The sequence below is a fragment of the Uranotaenia lowii genome, chromosome 3 (assembly GCF_029784155.1).
Source record: "Uranotaenia lowii strain MFRU-FL chromosome 3, ASM2978415v1, whole genome shotgun sequence".
Classification (NCBI taxonomy): Eukaryota; Metazoa; Arthropoda; class Insecta; order Diptera; family Culicidae; genus Uranotaenia; species Uranotaenia lowii.
In genome coordinates, this window is record NC_073693.1 from 244,137,150 (window position 1) to 244,160,586 (window position 23,437).

The window sequence follows — 23,437 nt, forward strand, 5'->3', positions numbered from 1 at the left end:
TGTAAAAGCTACACAATCATTGAAAATTTATGGTTTCAGCAGTTACGTGGAGGAATTACCTTAATGGGTTAAATTCCTATAAAAAAGGAAAAAAATGGTTTCAGCAAAACATCTAAGGTGTCTCCGCGTACCTTCCACTGTAGATCGTACAGGAGAATGCTGAACGATATCGCTTTATACTTCGATTATAGTTCATTCCAGATTTTTTGGATATATTCCGGCTTTTCCATAAATCTACTGGATCTAATGAATCCAAATAAGTCTAATCTGGTTTATATATCCAGATATTATTTTAAACTTCCCGAGTTTTGCTCGGGTTTATTCATATAACTTATCCAAATCAAATAAAAAATTTAAATTCATCATTAAAAAAATTTAGATTTTATGTTCTAAAACGATTTTTCAAAAAATTCAAATATACATGCTCTTTTTATTTTTTTTTCAAAAATCGCCCTGAATACCTGACCGTGTGGTTGAAAAGATGGTATGCTTAAGGTTAAAGATCATCTATCTTTTTACAAATATTTTTAAGATATCTTGCTGAAATTCGATTATTTAATTCCATATCAGAAAAGCAATTTCAAATAGCTTGACATTTGTTTCAACATGTTTTATCCCAGATTTCACAGGAGCGCTATCTCTTTGTAATAAACGCCCTAAAAGCGACGAGACATCTGATATCTTTTGAGATATTGCAATACATAATCCGATAATATCATCTGTTTGAATATAATCAATTAAAAAACATGAGGAGTAATTATATGGAAGAAAAAGAAAGCATTGAAATAAGCGCTGAAGTTTTTTTATATTAAAAACTCAATAGAATATTCGACCGAATATTCGTTTGGCCGAATAGTTGAAAAGGTTAATATTCGGTATTCGGCCGTTCGCCGAATACCACTATTCGGTACATCTCTAGTCCAGTGGATAACTGGAATATAATAACTTTAACTGGTCGAATTTCGGGACATCAATTTGAGAAGGCCATGTCATTCTACAAAAATAAACATTCTTCGTTTGGTTCTTCTTGCTTCTTAAATTGCATTTTATTGAATACGTTTACTTTGTGATTTAAATATACAAATATAATATCTTGGTGTTTAAAAGTACGGGAGGTCTTGGAACTTTTTACAAAATATGTATCTATTTCATTAGCAAATTTCAACAAAAAAATATCTATAAACATAACTCGTTTAAAAAAAATACTGATACAGCTTCACTGGACGGAAATAGGATACATTATCTTCGACGCACTCTTTCTCTGCTTCTCTGTACACCTAAAAAAATTTGCAAACCATTGCACCTGGATAAAACTACGCTGTTAGATAGATCATTGTCAAAGTAAATTTGACAATTGTCATTAAAATGAAATAGATAGTTCAAGTCTTTACAGTTGAACCAACTAATATCGGACAATTTTCGGTCTCTTGTGTGTTATAGTTTTGCATTGTTCAAAACAGCTACAAAAACTTCTATACGACCCCAAAATGGACAACCTTAATGTTCGGGATTTTCTTGGCGTCTTCGTTGTTTTCCTGCTGCTCGTTGTTATTCGTAATGACATCTGGAATTGAAAACAAAAAAAAACCAAAAATACTCAAATTCGGGGATTTTAATCCAATGGGATAATTTATCCCACAAAAACACTGCAAAATTCATCATCATTTTAGACGCATCAGGCGTTCAGCGTTCAATAATCTTACCTTGCATTGGCGTAAAGTCCTTCAGATAGTCATCGTTCGGATGGCACAGGGGTAAACTTTCGGCCAACTCCCGCCGCGGGTCGGCAATCAGCGAATTGTACGTCACTGGTTTTCGCGCCTTGTCCCCCAAAAGCATTTTGTCCTTGCGTGGGATTTCCTGCAAATAATGTTAATTTTTAAAATGAAAAATATTATTTAAGTTGAAGCAAACTTACCGGAACAACGGCCACCGTAACGGTGTCGGAGAACTTGACCTTGTTCCGTTCGCCGCTCTCCTTCTTGGCCGACGAAGACGACGAAGAGCTGCCCGGTTGTTGGGAGTAGCCCGACGTCGAAGGTCCGGCCTGAGCTGAACCGGAGGAGTTTGTACTGTTGGACAAAATCGAAGCCGAAGGCTCTTTTCGGCGTTGCAGAAACCGTCCTCGATCGGTTACGTCCAGCGATTGTGATTTCGACTGCGGAAACTTGGACGGAATGTTGCCCGATATTAGGGGGTATTGATGGATTACGGTGCGAGGCGCGTTGTTCGCATTAGCTGTGTTGGGTATGCTACGAAATTGTTGTGAAGGCTGTGAGGTGAACCAGGCTTTCCGTGGCCTCCGGGCAAAGTCCGGTTCATCTTGTACTATGGGTATTCCGATCGTTTGATCGAGGATATTAGTAGTAGGAGGATAGTTCATGCTGTTTGGTGGATTGACCGGCTTCGGTATCACGTCGATAACTACGTGCTGACTTGAGCCAGCAGCAGATGGATTAGGTCTACTCGAGGCAGGATTATCTACGAAGTCTACGTAGAACGGTTGCCGAGGACTTCTGTTGGATATATCCAGCTGTTCCATGGAGAGACTTGCGACGGCCGAGGTAAAGAGCTTCGAAGCAGCCTTCTCTCGTGGATTCAGTCGAGCTCTAACGTTTCCTCGCTGCATCGACGTTCCGAAGTACGGGGAAGTATTGTCCGTTATCGAGAGTAGATTACTAGAGCTAAGAGACTTCCCTTTCAGTCTAATTTGTGCTATTCGAGATTGCTGTTGCTTGTTGAGCTTCAAGGCCATTGCCGTTTGACTCCTTTGCATGACCGTCGTTGGGGCCTTTTTGGGAACGTACGGCAGCGGAGGTCGATCGGCATGGCTAAACTCAGATTTTGTACGTATTTTCGAGGTCGACATGCGAGTTATCACACTTGTTCCACCACTATTGCTCTCCGGCATCGAAGTTTTCGGCAACGGTGGATGTTGCAACGTTCCATTGCGTATCTGCGAAGATTTGGATGAGCTTGAAGACGTTGAATATGACTTGAAACTGACTGCGTCCTGATTCGGTAGCTTGCTTGAAGTTCGCACAGGTAATTGAGGCTGAACACTTTCGCGTCCCGATTCATGACTATCCTCATCACCCTCGTCGTCGTTCTCATCGTCAAAACTGTCTGCACACAACGAACAGGACGAGTTCGAACATAAGGAGTCTGAAATAGAAAGGACACTTACTTTTACCATTTTTCTAACAAAATACAACAACTTACGTTCACTATCACTCCGATCGTTTGTACATATCCGATTGATGTCGTCCACTTTCCTCAGCGCTTCTTTCGCCAGTTCAGCGTCACCTTCAGCCTTAGCTTTGTCATGCAATTTTAGAAATAGATCCGCATCGTTGATGTCAATTGCCAAACTGAACGCCTTATTGAAAGATTTACTTCGCAGCAGATAGTGGAAGAATCGCAGCGTCACATCGTTCACCTGATCCCCAAACTCCACCTCAGTCTCAAAGCAAAGCGGCTTCACCGGAACCAGAAAGCTCCCTAAAGCCTTCTGCAGCTGCAGTTCCCGCTCCATTCCCAAGGGTTGCTTAAAAATATAGTTAGCTATTCGATGCAGAGACAGCAGGCACATGGCCCCATAAGTGTCCCAATTTAAACTCAACAGAATATTGATAGCCTTCTCGACCTGATTCAGCGATATGTACTTGTGAATCAGAACGTCCGCTGTCAGTCCGGAAGTGTGGACGTCGCCCTTCAACCCGGCCCCTCCCACAAATCGTAAACATCCAATAGGGCCATTTTCCAACGCTAGCAGCAAAAACGAATCCGTCACGGCATACCGTTCGTTGTGTTCGGTTATTTCCGGTTTTCGGCTCCAGCAAAGTCGGGCAAGATTTGAAGGGTGGATGAAATAGTTGGACAGATCCAGAATACTGGACGGCACGATGTCCTCGCTCATTAGCTGGGTGCGAACGCAGGAGAGGGCGATATCGAAGCACTGTAATTGGCCTTTTTCGTTACCGATCATTACGACCGAGGAATCGCTGTGCCAGGAGACGAATGTTGGGATCTGTGGAAAAAGAAATTAGTTGATTACAATGAAGATATTTGATAGAAACTGCAAATCGAAAATAATGTTGGAGAATTTCGTTTATCACTCTCAACATAGAATGGGTTATAGAACGTTTTCAAACGTTGTTACTGATATCTTCATATAAATCCTTCAGTTATTAAATATTTACAACCTCATTAGAGCAAGGACTATAGGTTAGTAATATATGATCGATGTTTTAAAGGGCTGTTAGCAACACTACTCTGTTTAACGTATTCTCCAGTCGACGTGCTTTTTCATGAGCCGTAAGAGATCGTTGTGGTCTCAAACAGTTGCGTTAAAAAAGAATGAAATCGCACAGAACACAGTTTAAACTTCTAACTTTGACATACTGCCATTTTTTACAGTTGATATTTTTTTATGAAACTTTCACACAAGCTTGTTAAACTTATAAACTCTTTATTTATTATGTTTTGAACCTTCTGCATTCACTAGGAAGAGAGATACAACTTTTTTAGTAAAAGTAGGGAAAATTGAGATTAGCTTAGCTTAGCTTAGTTTGATTGACTACTCACATCCACCTGAATCATTGAACCCAACCCCCCAATTTTAACAAAATAATTTTCACTGAAAAAGTTTATGTTTTATCATGTTGTCAGATATTGAAATCATTATATGTATATTATTTTTCTACAAAAATTGCATTTCGAAAACCATGATTGTAGGCGTGGCTCAGTAGAAATAATTCCACATCGCCAATGGTTGCTACTCAGTGATTGACCGAGGCCATCATTTTTGTCCAGAGGTCAAATTAATGGTATCTGGGATTAATAGCACATTCACAATGAACAAAACTGATGCTCTTTCTTTACACATCAATAAAGGCGCCGGCCACGTCCTAGTAGTGAATAGATAGGTAAGAAAAACAGAGAAAGGGATGAAAGACATTAATTTGTGCTTTAGGACCGGGGTCACCTCTGAATCCTAGCAAACAAGTTTGTTTTAGAATGTGAGTGGAAGAATATGATCAGGAAGCACTTATGACAGGTGCGATCTAGTTTTTTCGTTAGTACTATTTTCAAAATTGTTCTTGTTTCTTTCCTTCTTTTCTCCCGGATTTTATTCTACTGACACTCCTATTGTTATCTTGAGGGCTTATCAAAAATCAAAGTCGAAGAAAAATTTGTTTTGTTATTACGACCAGACTCCTGCTACTGCGATAAAGCAATTGGAATAAATTCAAAATCTCTTAAAATTACACGAGCTGATTCAACAGCTGCCTTTTCAAATGAAGAACTATCTCCTGTTAAACTTTGTGACAAATAAAATATACAATCAACCGAATACAGGCCAATAATAAATAATTCAGTTGTAACTTATAACTATTCAAGATTAGATTCTGAATTTGAAAACAATTGAGACCCTCAGGATCAGAGGGGTGCAAGTGAAAAAATCATAAATTTCGAGTTAAGTATACCTAACGATTCTTCATGCTTCAATGTACATCTGGTGCAAAACGGATTTTTATATTTTTTTTGAACTCTTTTTTGATTGAATTGAAACTGTTTGAATTCGAAAAATATACGAAAAATCAAGCACCTTCACATTTTGGAGCGCGTTTTCTTGAAACTATCATTTAGGCACTTGCACCCCTCTGATTCCAAGTGCCTCAATTGTATAATATCAAAAACAAGACTAACGTAGTTTATAACAAAATTTCAAAAGCCAAAATCAACTTGAAATGGGATGATATAACTCGAACAATTTTATGACGATTTTCAAAAAAAAATCACAAGAACGAAGAATTTAAAGACGTGTCGATGGAGTTATATATTTTCCAGCGATTTATAAAGTAAAATGTAAAACGAAGTTTACCAGGTCAGCTAGTAGAATATAAAAAGAAAAATAAACTGTTTAAAAATAATAAAGAACGGGCATACCAAATCAAAGGGAAACGGTGAGTTCTAATGATTTAGGATGCAGGAATAGCTTCAACTGCTGTAAATAATTCTAAGAACGTGGCTTCACTGGATTAAGTGATGTTGGATAAACTGCCGGCTTCGCTTTATCGTAGGATCCAAAGCTTATTAGCAGGTCTTCTTTTGGGTGGCCCACATTTCCAGAGAGTCGGTTTCATTTTCTGAACTTCAACCACTATGAAAGCTTCTATCTTTAAATTTTCCACAAATATCAATTGCAGCAAATCTTCCTGTCCAAAAGTAGGGAAAATTGAGATTGCTTCACAAAATAAGCTGTAACATTGTGAAATTTCACGTTTTCATCATCACGTGGTAAAAATTATTTTGCACAAAAAGCAGAGGCGAATGTAAGATATGTGTTGGCTGCCTTTGATCTAACTTACCTTTCCGAACTCTATATATTCTTCAAAGCTATCGATCTTATTCTGTAAATCTTTTCGTGAACTTTTACTAACTTTAGCTTTAGCTATGAAATGTAAACAGTGCAGAACAAAAAGAAAATTTGGCACATTTAACCTAATGGATTGAGCCGTTGCAAATAAACGAATTATTAAAAAAAATAAAGCAGAGGCGAACCAGCCTGGTGCTGAAAACCTCTCAAATAAAGACAATTTTTTTTTTTTTTTTTTTGAAAACTCATGAACTGTTGTTTTTTTTATGTTTTTGGATCAAATGGTTAAGAAGTATAAGGAACCACTCTAGGATGCTCAAAATGTTCAAACCAAGCATCGGAGTGGGACCCTTGATCTCAAATATGAGTAAAAAGTGTATGATTATTGCGAATAACAGAATGTAGACCCCTAAACTATGGAGTAAATCCGTCTCCGGCAAACAAAAAGTGTTGCCTGACTAGCAGACACCCAGCAAATAACTAATAGTTAGCAGTTCCATGGATCGTAATCTGTGCAATCAGCTTTTATGCAATGTGAGAGATGTAGTCTGATGGACAAAGAAATTTATGTTAAAACCTAATTTAAGAGGTCAAATTCTTCTTTGTAACTGTCAGGATTCTAAATGATCATAGCTGTTGGCGTCTTACCCCACAAGGGCAATTTGGGAGAATTGAATGTCATATCGTTCGAAGCAATAGAGAAACATTTTAATATTTTTCAATTTTTAATACATTTTACATACTGTATATACTGTGCAATAACGTATTATGCAAAAAATATTTGTTATTTGGTTACTCTATACCAGTGCAGTGGTATGGTAAAGTGGCCTTCACAATTTTAGGAGTGTTGAGACTCTTCAAGCGGAAACTGGTTTAATTTTGAGGTGTGTGGAAACAACTAGAATAACTTTATTCAATATAACGATAATGAGAAAGTTAGAAATAATTAATGTTAATTTTGAGCTGAAAATTACAGCAAATTTCAAAATCACTCACAAGATTTTAACAAAACATAAATTAAATATTTTCTTGACTTTTTAGGTCGAAGTTCATATTTCATATGTTAGCTTTGAGTGAAACAAATGAAACAGAAAAAAAAATGAAAATGAATATGTTTGTTATAAAATATCGTTGTTATAGCACGTAGAAGCTCAAAATGATTTAAATCGATTTTGTAACATAATCACATTATACTGTAATCACACCACTATCAGAATTATATTGGTAAAAAACTTTTACAATTTGTAATTCGAATTGTTTTTTCAAAACTTTGTTTACCAATAAAAGTTATTCAGCTTGTTAAAATTGATTTGAAATATATCGAAACTCTGTTCTTAAGTTATATTTACTTAACTTCAACAGAAAAAGGTAACATTTTGAAAATTAAATCTTTTATTGTAAATTTACTATATCGGTGAAACATGTAATCAAAAATATTTGGCTAAATTTATACTCTAGGTAACCCACTGACGTTCGTTTGTATTTCATACTAAAGAAAAAGTTGCTGTGTGGCCCGCAATCAAGCCTCAGTACTAAAATCTGGCCCGCCTGTTGATAATCTTGGGACCCATGCTCTAGAGTGACTGCAGGAACGTTTATGCTAGCCGAAATCAAATAAGTTTAACATGTCATAAATTAATCGAAGCACCACAAAACTTGCATAAAATGTTCAGGAAATTCAATTCGAGTTTTCAGTTCAAAGATCTAAATTACAAACAAAACAATAAAAAACGAACCAATCACTTGAATTTTGTGATTCAAAACTTATCATGTTTCATAATTCAGAGATAAATCTTGAAATCTAGTGAGCATACATGATTATAATAAGGAGGCCACGATTGTAGGACTGTAGTTCCATCATTATTGCTCAAGATGTCAAAGAATAAAGTTGTGTAAAGCCCTAAGTCTCTCACTTTTTCCGACCCCTGCAAGTGTCTGGTTCAAATATTGGACACATTTTCGAAAAAGTTTGGCTCTACATAAATTCCTTACTGTCATTACCCTACATGGCCGATATAATCCTACATGACAACTCGTAATCACCAAACAAGATCTACTTTGAATTATAGAACCCAATTTTTTTTTCGCTGAAAAATTCAGTTGTATTTTGTGGTTACAAACATCTTCTGTTCTGCAAAAAAAAAATTGATTTACCAATCACAATTTGTGCTGTAATTTGGGTTTCCGTATTAAATGGTTCAAATAACCAACGAGACATAGCTTGACAAATTTGCTCATCTTTTATTTCCTTCAAATTTCAGTGTTGCGGATTCAATAGAACTGCCTTCAATGCCAAAAGACATACATACTTTTATTTAACAAAGTTAAGATAGTATCTGACAAAGTGGTTTAGTAGAGAATTTCCTTTGGAAAATTTTAAAAATTGGCACAAAAACAACTAGATGGCTCGGTTCCAGAGGTATAACTTTTAAGAAAAATCATGTTCGTTTTCCAGGACAAAAAAATAATTTTTCCCATACCTACAAACGTTAAAGTTAAAATTTACTCATGTAAACGTTACTTAAAAGTTCTGCAAAAAATCATGGATGAGTTTTTAAATGTGGTTTGCTTGCGCACTATCTTAGACCAAGAAAAATTTAAAGAAGGTAGTGCCAAGGCAGCCCTGTTACAGTATTGGTACAAACTGTGTCGTCACAATGACGAAAATCTGTTAATTTACTAGGAAGATAGCCTTTTTTTGATAATTTGAAGAAATTGCTGGAAATTTTCCACTTTTAAAACATGTTATTCTAGAAGGATTCTTGCTCTTCAAGATCGGTTCAAAAAAGTTGGAATGTCGAGTAATTTTTATATAAAATAGACCATCGAAGTTCGAAAAAATGGTTGATTTTTTCTACTTAAATTTGCAAAACTTTAAAATAAGTTCAAAGTCTTCAATGAAAATGTTCAAGTCACTGCAGTTTAAGATTCTTATTACAATAAAGTAATCAAAACACAAACTTTTATACAAAACCACAATTATTTAGTGGCATTTTTGGCAAATCGAGTTAACAATTATAAATTGATGTTAATTGTTCTATATAAGGACTAGCTGATCCCATAAGAACTCCGTTTCGCTTTCAACTTGGAATATGACATGAACAGTTTGTATGAAAGTCAGTTGCAAGCATTTTCTAGATGCACTTCTGAAGTCATTGTTAAGTAATAATTGCAAAAGTATTGAACGATCACTTTGTCTGTCGTCTGCTACTAAATTTGAAATCAGGAATCAATTGGCCGTGCCATAAACCCCGTGTAAAAATTTCGACTCAATCGTTGCATAACAACGCAATTATTGTCGAAAAGCTAAACTCCTTTCGGTGGCCTCTTATACAAACTTTGATATCTGAAATCAATTTCCCTTCACTCAAAATTACCTTATGCAAATTTTCAAAGCAACCCATTGTATAATAACGTCAGTATTGCTAAAATCAGTGAAAAATTTATTTAGATGGACGACCCCTTCCGTCGACCCCTGGCAAAACATTTGACATCTGAAATCGATTGCTCGTCCCTGAAAACTACCGTGTGCAAATTTTCATCCCAATCGATCCGATGTCAAATAACGACGATATTGCAAAAATATTGAAAGGTTAATATGGACGACCCCCTTTCCCGGCCCCTTACACTGAATTCAATATCTGAAATCCATAGCTCGTCTCTCAAAACTCTCGGGTACCAATTTTCGTCTGAATCCGATGTATAACAACGACGATATCGCATGAACAGTGAATAGTTAATATGGACGACCCCTGTGGCCGACCCCTGATTTTAGTTTGGATAAGTGAAATCAGTTGTTTGTCCCTCATAACTCCTATGTGCAAATTTTTATCCCAATCCGATGTATAAAAACGTCAATATCACTAAGATACTGAAAATTTAATATGGACGACCCCTTTTGCCGGCACCTTACACTGAATTTGATACCTCAAACCGATTGCACGTCACTCAAAACTATCGTGTACCAATTTTCATCTGAATACGATGTATAATAACGTCAATATCGCAAAAATAGCGAACAGTTAATATGGACGACCCCTTTGGCCGACCCCTTACACAAAATTTGACACCTAAAATCGATTGCTGGTCTTTTAAAACACTCATGTGCAAATTTTCATTACGATCCGACGAAAAATAACGTCAATATCGCGAAAACAATATTTGTCTTCTATGGACGACCCCTTTCAGAAGGGGTCATCCGAAAATCTAAAAACATTTTTCATCCTTCCTGGTCCTAATGAGCATCCATGTCAAATTTCAGCTCTCTAGCTCTTAAGACGGCTGAGTCTATATAGGGCAAACAAACAAACAAACAAACAAACATACAGAAATTGCTTTTTATATATATAGATTTAATATGGTAAACCAGTTGAATAAAAATGATGACAATCAGTTGAACACTCTATAACTACCAGATGGACCTTTTAAAGCTGTATTTTTCTTCATTTTTGCACGTTTTAGCTTCAAGATGACATTGCATTTATTAATAAAATAACATAAAATCTTCAAAGGACCAAAAAAATTCATAACATAGTGAAATAGAAGCCTTACAACACTATCAAAATGAAATTGGAATTCATTTTCGTTATAAAACGTGTTTTTCTTTGAAATTTCTGCCATTCGCATATAAATTTTCGATACATTCGTTTTTGTGACGTCACACAAAAAAATCTATTATGGCTCTTGACACTACCTTATTTTAATATTCCTTGATCTCAGACAAAAATTCAAATTGAATGAATCAAACAGGCGTAACAAATGTCACCCATAGTTTGCAATGATAAAGTGATACGCGATCTTGAAAACAGTTGAATTAAAAGTAGCCAATTAGATTTTCAAATTAAAATCTAATTCTTATTCCCACCCCCTCGGGGTTGTCGAGTTCAAAAGCTTAGAATAATTTATGAATTTGTTTCCATTCTACTTACGAAGGCTGCCTTCACCAGATGCGTTATTCCTCGTCCCTCGTCAAACAACACCACCGACCCGTCGATGCAACCGAGCATCAGCTTCTCGTGATCCGGCGAAAAGGCATTGCAGCACACCTGCGTCTGAAGGGGAATCGACGTGACGGCCACCCGCCTCATTTTGCTCTTGTGGATCTGATAGATGCAACTGTCGATGGTGACGTCTCCCTAGGAAAAAAACAAAAATCGTTAAAAATAAATTTCCAAGTTTAAATGGCAAGATACTAACCTTCTTGGAAACTTTCTGCTCAACCGAATGGACTTGGAAGCCATTTAGGAGGGAAAAGTCAACCAAAATGGGATCGTACTCGGTCCAATAGTAACAGAGCAGCTCCATTTTGGCGCCATTCAGTTTGTACACGTGCAGGTTGGCTCTGTCCTGATCTTTAACAGTCGGTCGCCAGGGATAAACTTCATTCTGGGACGATTTTGTCCAAACAATAACAAATTCCTGGGAACTGCTGCAAACGAGATGTTTAGGAATCTTCCGGGTAGTTGGTCCTCCGATGATCACATTGTAGATCTTCGGTTCCATGAGGCTGATCTTCTCCAGATTGTTCTTCCTAGCCGTAGGCTTCTGCAGATGGACAAACGTGATCTGATTCTCATGGTACGAGATCAGAATGTGAGTCTGGGTGATGATGACATCGGTGATCAGCTCCGAGTTCAGCTTGCCGATGAAGTATTTGTCGAAGTAGATTCGGTTAATGTCCCCGGTGAATGGGCTGATGACGAGATGGACCAACAACCCATTCGATAGCATAATCTGCAGCAGCACATTGTTTTTCCACTTGCAGTACACTATCCGCCGCTGCCTTAGCTCATCCTCCAACAGTTTGAGGGCATTCCGCAGCCGGATTGGTTTCTTATTGTCTACGTTCCATTTACAGCCTCGCGCCTCAAAGTAGTGCTTTTTGCCCTCCGCGTAAATCGATTTGACATTCTCAGACTTTTTCTCGAAATATCTGAAACGAGGTTGGAAATTGAAAAATAAAACGGTGAATGACATAGGTCCGCAAAAGTTGAATTATTTTTGGCGATAGTTGGTTTATCATTTATGAACGGGTACAGTTTTGCATAAACACTCACTGAATGACGGCTGGCTTTTTGTGAGAACCAGCTAATGATAAATTTCCACCCGGTGTGGTTGGTTGAATTGGAAAATCCGTCAAAATAAAAGTGCAAATTTTCCCACGCATCATGGGTGGTCAAGCGTTTTGTCATTCGAGATGGCGAGCAACATTTAACTGCTGAAGCTTCACGCATTATGAATCCATCACAAAATGATCACTCAATCGTTGTGTATAGGCTGAGCAAAATTCAATAAAATGAAAATTAGATTATTTAATTCACAATTCCATGGCTATTAAAGATCAAATAGAAGTAATGAACCTTTCGAAATCATTTTTTCTTTTCTATCACTATCGATATTCTAAACCTGATGAATCTCAGCATAATGTGAATCTTTTCGCAAAATGCCCATAATAATTTTTATTGCTGTCGTTTGTTATCATCCTAACTCTGATTGTTTAAACCAGTAAGCATTCGAAGTTATCACCTCAGAAAAATTCTTGAGGCTACACACTGATAGACCTCCAAACATTTTTACAGTAAGTGGAACATGTATTCGACGATCCCCGCTACTTGACCCTCATCCGTCCCAGTAATTTTCTCCCAGTAGAGTTCCTGTAGTGTCAATTTGACACTCCTGACTAAAACCGTTCTCAACCGATTTGTACAAAACTTATAGATCTAGAAACCTCGCAATGTAACTCAAATGTGTTTTTCAGACAATATTTAGCAAAAAAAACTTCAGTTTTCCGTCATTCAAAGCCCACGAAAAAAATAGAAAAAACATGCTTCGAAAAAAAGTTTAGAAAATGTTCAAAAAAACCTGAAGTTAGAAGCTATACGTTGCGCAAAAGGAAATATTTTTTTGATTTTTTTAAACTTCCAAAGCTTTTTTTTTAAATACAATTGTTTTTTTTTTGCTCTCTATTCAACCAATTTATGATAAAAAAAATTATCAACTTTATTTTGAAATATTATGAAACTAGAATAAATTATCAATTAAATGAAAAATCGAAGATGCTAGCACATTGATTGAAGTAGCGGTTGCAAGTGTCTAAAGAGTTGTAGAAACCAAAAGTAGTCCGATGACCGGGAATCCAGAGGAACTGCTGATGTCGGAGTGACCGTGTAGGGACGGACAAACTAACGTTTTGTAAGAGTTCGTCATTGTCGATGTTTCCGCTCAATATGTCGTATGTGAACAAACACTGTAAAAATGTTCTTCTCCTGGCAAGCGTATCCAAATGTATAAGGTTGCAGCGATGTTCGTATGGAGTAGCGATTTCAGGATTCCATCTAAGTTTCCGAAGAGCGAAGCGGATAAAGGCTCGTTGAACACCTTCGATGGATTGACTTAGCGTCGATTGGTACGGGGCCCAAACAGGAGCTGCGTACTCTGACGATCGAGCAATAAAGCGTTTTGTGGGTGTATACATCGTTGAAATGAATTGTATTTCGACGAAGGAAACCAAGCCTTTGCAGTTATGGTAGTAATGTGCGTGTGGAATCTCAACCGACTATCAAATGTAACTCCTAGGTTCTTGATTGTTTCAATCCTTTCGAGGGAAAGGTTGCTCATAGAGTAATCATAACGAAGTAAGTTGCGTGATCTTGAGAACTCACTATTTTACATTTTTTAACACTCACCAGCATACCGTTCGTCATGCACCATCTCGTAACAGCGTTCAGATCAATCTGTAGTAGAATAAAGTCTAGCGGTGACGTAATTGACCGAAAAAGTTTCAAATCATCTGCGTAGAATAGTTTATATGAAGTCATGCGATCGCACAAATCGTTCACGAAAAGAATGAATAGTAACGGTCCAAGATGACTACATTGTGGTACACCAGACGGTATTTCAAAATTCGAAGAGCAGTAGGAGTTCACTCTGACATATACTGTGCGGGAGTTCAAGTACGACGCAAACCAAGTTGTAATCCATTCAGGTAGTCCCAAGCGTCGGAGTTTCTCTATTAGTAACCTGTGACGCACTCGATCAAAGGCTTTAGACAAATCAATGTATACAACATCTACTTGCTGACGTTTCTCGATTTTTGGCATCAGAAAATTAGTAAATGTCATCAGGTTCGAGGTTGTTGATCGTTTTTTCATGAAACCGTGCTCGGCGTCACTAATTAATTGTTTCACGGACGGGTAAACAGCATCGTATACAAAGATCTCGAACACTTTCGCCAAACAGTTAAGAATAGAAATAGGACGATAATTTTCGACACCATGAGTGCTTCCGTTCTTATAAACCGGCGTAATCGACGCCGTTTTCCACACTTGTGGGAACATTCCAGAGGACAGAGACAAGTTAAAAATTTTGGTAAGAGGAATCGCTATTTTCTACAAACAACGGGGGCAGATTGTGATCAATGCATCATAGACTTCAGTGACAGATAGTCTAAGACCACGGTATAAGTATATAAGGTAGGCTACTAAGACGAGTAAACAACTCGTCTGAAGGCAAACTAGTGACGTCATTACTATCTGCCTATAGCGTGCCAGGCAAAAAGTTTGCGCGCGTAGGATAATGCTGCATACATCGAGGATCACTAGATGGATAGTAATGACGACATTATCGGGAAGATATCACCTTATTATATTGTACACCGTGGTCTAAGACTAGGAATATTTACGTTATATGGCGGTAAAAATGCAGAGGGTAGATCCGATGGTAATTCGTTTTCATTTTAGAAGACTGATTGGAAAAAGTCGGCGAACAGATTAGCACAATCCTCGAATGATTCCGCAGTTCTGCCAGAGTAAGCGACATCAGCTGGGATCCTACTCGATTTTTTTCGGCCTCGATCACAAAACATGTAAAAAAGGGGTGTTAAAACCTTACTTAGTCATTGCAAAGTACGGAGAAAAATTATTTCAGTCACACTAGAAAACAATTGAAAAATGTATTGAAAAGTTGACGTAATTTGACACATTTTAGCAACTTTAGATTCTCATAATACGAAACACAAAATTTTTCACGAATTTTTTAAGGTAGCTGTTTAACGAGCTTTTTGCCAATTAGCGATTTCTCAGATTTTCAAACACTTAAAAATCAACTGGATTTTGAGTATATTATCGAAAGATTTCTGCAATTAATTTATATTCACCATAAAGGCAGGTTTCTAAACTTCTTATTAATTTGAACTGAATGAACCTAATCCGTGACAAAAAATGAAATAAAATTTAAAAAATTCCGTTGAAAATTTATTTTAAATAATCGTATGAATTTTTAGCAACACTCTACAGAATTTTTAAGAGCTTTTTTATGAGGGTGTGTTTATGTCGATAGAAGACACTATAGGTGTGTTCAACGAAACCCAATCGAAATCAATTGAAATGGATTGACAGTTGATCAGCTGTTTTTCTAATTGACTTCGATCGATTTCTATTAGGCTGTTGTTTGAACAGCCATTCACAAATACTAACGCGTAGGCGCAGTGTTTTCAGATGTAATTTATTTATCAGCTTCGTTCAGAATTCGAAAAGGCGGTTTACTCAACCCTGGCAGGATTAAATCTAGGTGGAAATAGAAAGCTCAGAGGAATAACAATGCGAGTATCGTCTCTTCCGTGTCAACAACCCCATACTCCATGGGAATATCGTGAAAAAAAATACATTTCTTCTATTGTTCAAAATATGTAACATTTATTTATTATTATTTTATACTTATTTCATAAAATTTCACATTTGCTTCGGTGCAGCACTGAAAGATGCTACTGACACCACATCACTGACACCACATCACTGACACAGCACCTCTGGCACAGCACCGCCAATGCCACATCGACCGACACCACTTTAACTAGCACTGCCTGTGCAGTCCAGCCAGACACCATTCCAAAACTCCACTCTGCACGATTGGCACAACACCACTGACACAGCACGACAGGCACAGCTCCACCGACTCAGCACGACTGCAACAGCACTACCGACTCGGCACAAATGACACAGCACCACCGACTCAGCACCCGACAGAGAACACCGCACCGAATGACACCGAATTCAAATAATTTTTCACAACACACCGAATCAGCTGTTTTTTGACAGTAAACAACTGCATTTGTGTTAGTGCGATAGAAACCGACAGAAACGAATCCTGATCTTGAGCTTGATCGATTTCGATTGGTTTCGATCGATTCCGATTGGCTTCATTGAACGTCAATTGGATTAGTTTCGACCAAAACATTGGCTGAGTGAACAACGATTTACCAATCGAAATCGATTGAAACCAATTTCAATTGGCTATTGAACGGGCCTTATGTAACTTTAAAAATGTAAAAATGATTCAACATTGCGTAGTACTTCCCACAAAACATACATATTTGTATTTTGAGTGAAGCATTTTATCCTTGCATTGCATTTGAATGTATGGAAATGGTGGCAAACAAGATAACGAAATTATTGCAAAAAATTCACCTTTTTCTGTTTTTTTCTGCTAGCTCTAGTTTATGAGATTCATGGGTTATCTTGAGAAATTTGATAAGAACATTTTAAAACATTTTTAAGATATCTAAATCGAAGGTTTCGAATCAATTATCAGTTTTTTAGAAAACCGTAAGAAACTAAAAGTTCTGAGAAATTTAGATTTTTTTTTATCTTTATGAAAAAAGAAAAAAATCTTTTTTTAAGCTTTTTTAGTCTTCAACAAAGTTGTTAATGGAATTTGAATCTTTGATACCGAAAGCTCATAAATGTTTTTCAATGATACATTTTCTCTATTGCTTTTTAAAAGCATTGCACAATGGGGAAAAAAGTGTACAAACCGCGAAGAAATTCAATATCTTTCGTCTTACATGACCCATATCTATGAAATTATACTTTCCTTTTGTGAAAATGTCCGGAAAATCGATTGGACATAGTTTCAAACGCCGCACAAGCTTGCGAACGGAGATATAGTGCCTTTTTAACCCCTAACTCCCCTATATTTTGTAAACATTCCAGAAAAACACTGTTTCGAACCAAAGAATTTTGAACGAAAATAGACCTCTCGTGAGTAATTTTTTCTGAGGAATCGAATGAAGGCTGTTTTGGCTACCGCACGTTTCATAAAATGGAGTTATGGCTGTTGCTACCCTCAATTCTTCTATATTTTTCAATTATTTCTGAAAAAAAGCTGGTTCGGACTTGAAAATTTTGAACCAAATGGGTTGTATCTTGTGTGGTTTTTTCCGAGCAATCCAATGAAGGCTGTTTGAGCCCCCGCACACTTCAAAAAATGAAGTTATGGCTGTTTTACCTTCAATTCCCCTCATTTTTTCAAACTGTTGAGAAAATGCATGTTCGGACTTGAAAATTTTGAACCTTTTGGGACGTATCTTGTGTGATTTTTTCCGAGGAATCCAATGAAGGCTGTTTGAGCCATCGCATGCTTCGTAAAATGGAGTTATGGCTGTTTTACCCTCAATTTCCCTACATTTTTTAAATTGTTAAGAACAAGCATGTTCAGACTTGAAAATTTTGAACCGAATGAAACGTATCATGTGTGACTTTTTTCGAGGAATGCAACGAAGCCTATTTGTTACACCGCACGCAACGGAAACAGGAGTTATGGCTGTTTTACCCTCAATTCCCTTTCATTTTTTAAAAAGTTCAGAAAAACCATGGTCGGACTTGAAAGTTTTGAACCAAAAGATACTTACCTTATGCAATTTTTTCCGAGGAATCCAATAAAGACTGTTTTAACCACCGCACGCTTTGAAATATGGAGTTATGGCTGTTTTAACACTCAATTCCCCTACAATTTTCTGAAATCATTGAAGAATGTAGGGGAATTGAGGGTAAAAACAGCCATAACTCCATATTTCAAAGCGTGCGGTGGTTAAAACAGTCTTTATTGGATTCCTCGGAAAAAATTGCATAAGGTAAGTATCTTTTGGTTCAAAACTTTCAAGTCCGATCATGGTTTTTCTGAACTTTTTGAAAAATGAAAGGGAATTGAGGGTAAAACAGCCATAACTCCTGTTTCCGATGCGTGCGGTGTGTCAAATAGACTTCGCTGCATTCCTCGAAAAAAGTCACACAAGATATGTCCCAATAGATTCAAAATTTTCAAGTCCTATGATGCGTTTTATTAACAATTTGAAAAATGTAGGGAAATTGAAGGTAAAACAGCTATAACTCCATTTTTCGAAGCGTGCGGTGGCTCAAACAGCCTTCATTCGATTCCTCCGAAAAAAATCCACAAAATACAACCCATTTGGTTCAAAATTATCAAGTCCCAACATGCTTTTTCTGAGCTATTTGAAAAATGTTGGGCAGTTGAGGGTAAAACAGCCATAACTCCTGTTTTCAATCCGTGCGGTGGCTCAAATAGGCTTCGTTGGATTCCTCGGAAAAAAATTCATAGGATACAACCTATTTGGTTCAAAATTTTCAAGTCCGAACAAGCTTTTTTCAGAAATAATTGAAAAATATGGGGGAATTGAGGGTAAACACAGCCATTACTCAATTTTACGAAGCGTACGGTGGCTCAAACAGCCTTCATTGGATTCCTCGGAAAAAATTACACAAGATACGTTCCGAAAGGTTCAAAATTTTCAAGTCCGAACATACATGTTCTTAACAATTTGAAAAATTGAGGGGAATTGAAGGTAAAACAGCCATAACTTCATTTTTCGAAGTGTGCGGGGGCTCAAACTGCCTTCCACACAAGATACAAACCACACAAGATACAACTAATTTGGCTCAAAATTTTTAAGTCTGAACAAGCTTTTTTCAGAAATAATTGAAAAATATAGAGGAATTGAGGGTAAAAACAGCCATTACTCCATTTTCTGAAGCGTGCGGTGGCTCAAACAACCTTCATTCGATCCCCCAGAAAAAATTATACTCGATAGGTCTGTTTCCGTTCAAAATTCTTTGGTTCGAAACAGTGTTTTTCTGGAATTTTTACAAAATATAGGGGTATTAGGGGTTCTAAAGGCACTATATCTCCGTTCGCAAGATTTTGCGATTTTGCGTTTGAAACTATGTCCAATCGATTCTCCGAAAATTTTCACAAAAGGAAAGTATAATTTCATAGATTTGGGTCATGTAAGACGAAAGATATTGAATTTCTTCGCGGTTTGTACAATTTTTTCCCCATTGTGCATTGTTTCTTTGAAACTAGAATAGCTAAGTAATTTCTTAATCCTCTATCAAACGAAGGATAAATAGATTCGAAATCAGTTTTTTTTATAGAATGTTTGTTTATTAGTTATCAATATTTGATTTTTCTTATAATTAATATTTTAGTAATTTTAAGTAATTTTTAAATTTCAAAACCAAATGATTCGAAATCAGGGCGGCAAAATCAATTTTTGAAACAAAGGCTTTACAAATTTGAAAACATGTACATTTAGATCGCTGCAAGCTTTGTATGAAAATTTCATATTCTTAAATGTTTACGCCTCCCATAACTAAAGTTTTTTGTGCTGTCAGAAATAGCAATAAAAATTTTGGAAGCGATCCATCCAGTCCTGAACTAGAGTAACGAGTTTTAATTTTGTTACGAAATTTGTATGGGAAAACAAATTGTTTCATTCAAAAATCGCCAGAGATTTACTGAAAGTTCCTTTAAAATATAACTTTGGATAATAAATATTCCTTGATTCTTGCAGTACAATTCATGTGAACAAAGCACAAACCAAACTTTTACCCCAGAAAAGATAATCGATGTTATACAAAAGTTTTGTTTTCTAAATTGTTATTTTTGAATTTAAGCGGTTTTGACTGCTTATTTGAAAGCTGTGTACGGATGAGAATAAAAAATCTCAAAAAACTGCTTGAATAGCCAAAGAATGAATGATTTATATAACCTTTGAAAGAACATTTCATGAAATTATTTAAAGCTCTAGCAAGAAAAGTCTGCTGTTTTTAAATACATTTCGAGGGATTCCGATTTATTATTTCGAAATGGTTATAATTTTTTTCTTGAATTACTTAGCTGCTTTTCATGTTACCAAAAAATGAAGCTTAAGGATAGTTAAAACCAAAAATTAAAAACCCACCGCGTTTCGCTAAGTCAGGAATCTACCAAGTCATCTCAAATTTTACACTGATGCTTGGTGACCCAGAAGGCATCGATAAAAATGTATGGAAGCAAAAAGTCATTTTTTGCAGCGGTCTAGAGGCCCACTTTTCCAGGAGACCGGGAATAGGCATCACGTTTTAATGTTAATGAATCATAGCAGATATCTTTAGATTCATTAAATTTTATAAACATTCGGATAGGTACAGGTGAAAAAAATAGATCGGAGCAAGCCGAGCGCAGAAAAATTTAATTTGCGCAGACCGCATAAGGGCCAAGCCAAATAAAACACATCAGAGCCAATTTCTGCTTATTCGTTCGAGACTTTCCACAACTAATTTATGTATGTTATTTCCAAAGGAAAAAATTACTTCTACACATTCACACACTCCTCACAATAAGCTGTTCCCCTAACAACCCCAGACTTCCACACGAAAATAAAAAAAAAATCTCATGAAGGCACGTATGCCACAAATACGGTGAAGTGTCTCTAGTACACACAAGAAATAAACAGAAATAAAATAAAGAGCATCATATGAAAAATTTGTGAATAGATCAGCCAACGTCTTTATATTAGTTTTGTAAGAATATTATGAAGCTTTTATATAACATCGTTCCAAATTTTGTAGCGGAGAGTGGGTCACTTGTTCCCTTGAGTGACTTAAAAATTGATCCTGAATCATTTACCTTCATTTCCCAGTTACTCATATCATTGTCAATATCAATTACTCAGTACTTACATTTAACTTCGAGCGTTCTAGCCTGATTACAAAATTTTCAATCCAAAACCCGGGCAAATCTAGGTTAAATTGAATTGAAGTTTCTGCTTATTGAGTTTCCTGCCGAATTGAGTTTTCTGCTTAGTTCTGTAAATAATGTGAATTAATCTGGGCAATTTCCAGGCAGTTTTTCACAAAAACTGAGCCCCTGGGCCAGACCGGGCTTATCTCAAGTTTTAAACTAAATCTCTCTGGCAACCCTGAATAAAATTGGACAATCTGGAATGATTACCTGAGTTTAACAAATTTTTGGCATGGGCCAAATATATATATAAACGTTGGTGACAGAAAATGTGAAACTTTAGTTTGGAAGTTTGGAAAACGCAAAAAATGACTTCGATTGATGTTTGTATGGCTTGATCGTTAAAAGGGACTACAAACTTCCCAAAAACAATTACATTGAGGATAATGAAAATCAAAAAACTATGGTGATCAAAGGTGGTCCGAAGCATTAAATCTTGTTTTGAGTAAAATGTTTCACTGTAACTTCTCAAGACGTGTAAAAATTTTCTTCTTACTACATGAAATGTTCATAATATATTCGAAAAATAAAACTCTTTCAAAATAATTGAATATAAATTTAAAAAAAGTGATCAGAGCTCCTCCAGCTTACGGTTCATAAAGAAAATATGAGTTCACTTTTGTTCTTCGTACATTTCTTAAACAAATTATAAATTTGTGTTTGATTTTCTTGCTATTGAAATCTTCTCGAAAATATCACAAAAATTGAATTAATTACTGGTTTCTTCTCACCTCAAAGTGAAGAAGCTTAAGCTTATCAGAAAATTAGATTTTCTGTTCCATTTTCCCTTGCATGCATTCAATGCTCCGATTTCGTTGCCTTGCACCACAGTTTGTTGCATACCCCCATTCTGCGCTAGTCAATTTTGGTAATTTCGAAGTAGCGGGCCAAGATAAACATCTGTATGTTATTGAATAATAACAAATCGCATTCTGTTTGATGATATCAATTTTGCGATCATACGTTGATCACAATGTATGATCGCAAAATAGAGAATTATCCCAATTACTTCAATTATTAGACAAATTAAGGTAATGAATGGATCAAAATACCTCAATGGATTACACACACAACCAAACACAATCCACACGCAGCCACCCAAAGAATGGGCAAGACAATGGCCCAGACCTACAACCGACCCAGAGTTGTGATGGGAAAAGACTTTGTCGTAGGGGCCTAATCGATTAGCAAATCATCACACGATCCCTATGGCACCCATTTTCCGGGACACGTGACCCCAAAACCTACTTGGTCGCTCCCAGATCGGTGTCCTTGACGGTGATGTCCTCTTTGGTGGACCAGAAGCGCAGTTCGCTCAGCAATGTTAACATTTTCCGAGGCGTAAACAGAGCCCACTCGAAGCAACATTGGAAACTGGAAATTTGGTGCTGGATCGGTGTTGCGCAAAAAGAAAATTCAACAATTCACCAGGATGCCCCGCACTAATCACTCGCAAAACAACGCCACTCGGTTCCGGAACGCACGGATTCGATCGAACGGTTCTCGCAAACTACATCCCGACCAGGAAACATGCCACAATTTGGAAAAACGATTCGCGCGACGATCCGAACAGCAGCCTACTACCTGTTGATTTAAGGAGCCATCTTTACTTTTCTCCGTCTTTTCTTTGCGCTCTCCCACAAAGTCGGTGCGCGAAGGCTTAAAGCGAGCCGAGCATGACTTTACTCATTTCAAGTTTGAGTCGGTTTCAGGCCAACCCAAACCAAATTTGCCACAACATGAACCTGAAAAAGATGTCTGGGTTGAGCCAGGTATGTAAGTACGGAGTTTATCTTTAAAGTAAAGTCGTGGGGAGAGAATCTTTGTGTATTGAAAAAACAAAAACGTTGGCTGTCAATTGCTTTAAGCGTAATACGTAGACTTGCAACCGAACGAGAGACTTAAAGAATGAGTGAAATGGAAGATTTGATCAACAGGGTGATGTTCAAAGATCGTGTTCGAAGTTTGCTTTCGAGGCCTCTTTTCCATGTGGTCTTATATGGATGGAGCCCCAGGCGTTTTCCAGTTTCGTCGCTGCTGCTTGCGTTGAAGTCTCTCAAATGTTTTGATGTTCCTCGGAATTTTAGGAATGAATCATAGCAGATATCTTTAGATTCATTAAATTTTATAAACATTCGGATAGGTACAGGTGAAAAAAATAGATCGGAGCAAGCCGAGCGCAGAAAAATTTAATTTGCG

The 23,437-nt window shown here is 36.9% G+C and overlaps 2 protein-coding genes across 3 annotated transcripts in view; one reads left to right on the top strand and one right to left on the bottom strand.

Annotated features, from left to right (window-relative positions):
* LOC129755741 (uncharacterized) overlaps nt 1–23,437 on the top strand; it is a 122,139-nt gene that overhangs the window by 6,607 nt on the left and 92,095 nt on the right. The window lies entirely within an intron of this gene.
* On the bottom strand, nt 1,026–23,004 carry LOC129755732 (WD repeat-containing and planar cell polarity effector protein fritz). The gene is made up of 7 exons (XM_055752354.1): nt 22,487–23,004; nt 11,579–12,314; nt 11,311–11,517; nt 3,223–4,030; nt 1,919–3,165; nt 1,704–1,860; nt 1,026–1,564 (listed from the first exon to the last, which is right to left on the bottom strand). Exons 1-7 carry the CDS (start codon nt 22,567–22,569, stop codon nt 1,473–1,475), a joined length of 3,330 nt encoding a protein of 1,109 aa, XP_055608329.1. The 5' UTR covers nt 22,570–23,004; the 3' UTR covers nt 1,026–1,472.

Coding starts and splice junctions, on each gene's coding strand:
- LOC129755732 (XM_055752354.1), bottom strand. CDS start 22,569: ATGTTAACATTGCTGAGCGAACTGCGCTTCTGGTCCACCAAAGAGGAC. Junction 11,518..11,578: donor AGCAGAAAGTTTCCAAGAAG/GTTAGTATCTTG, acceptor TTTTTTTCCTAG/GGAGACGTCACCATCGACAG. Junction 3,166..3,222: donor CGATCGGAGTGATAGTGAAC/GTAAGTTGTTGT, acceptor TTTCTATTTCAG/ACTCCTTATGTTCGAACTCG.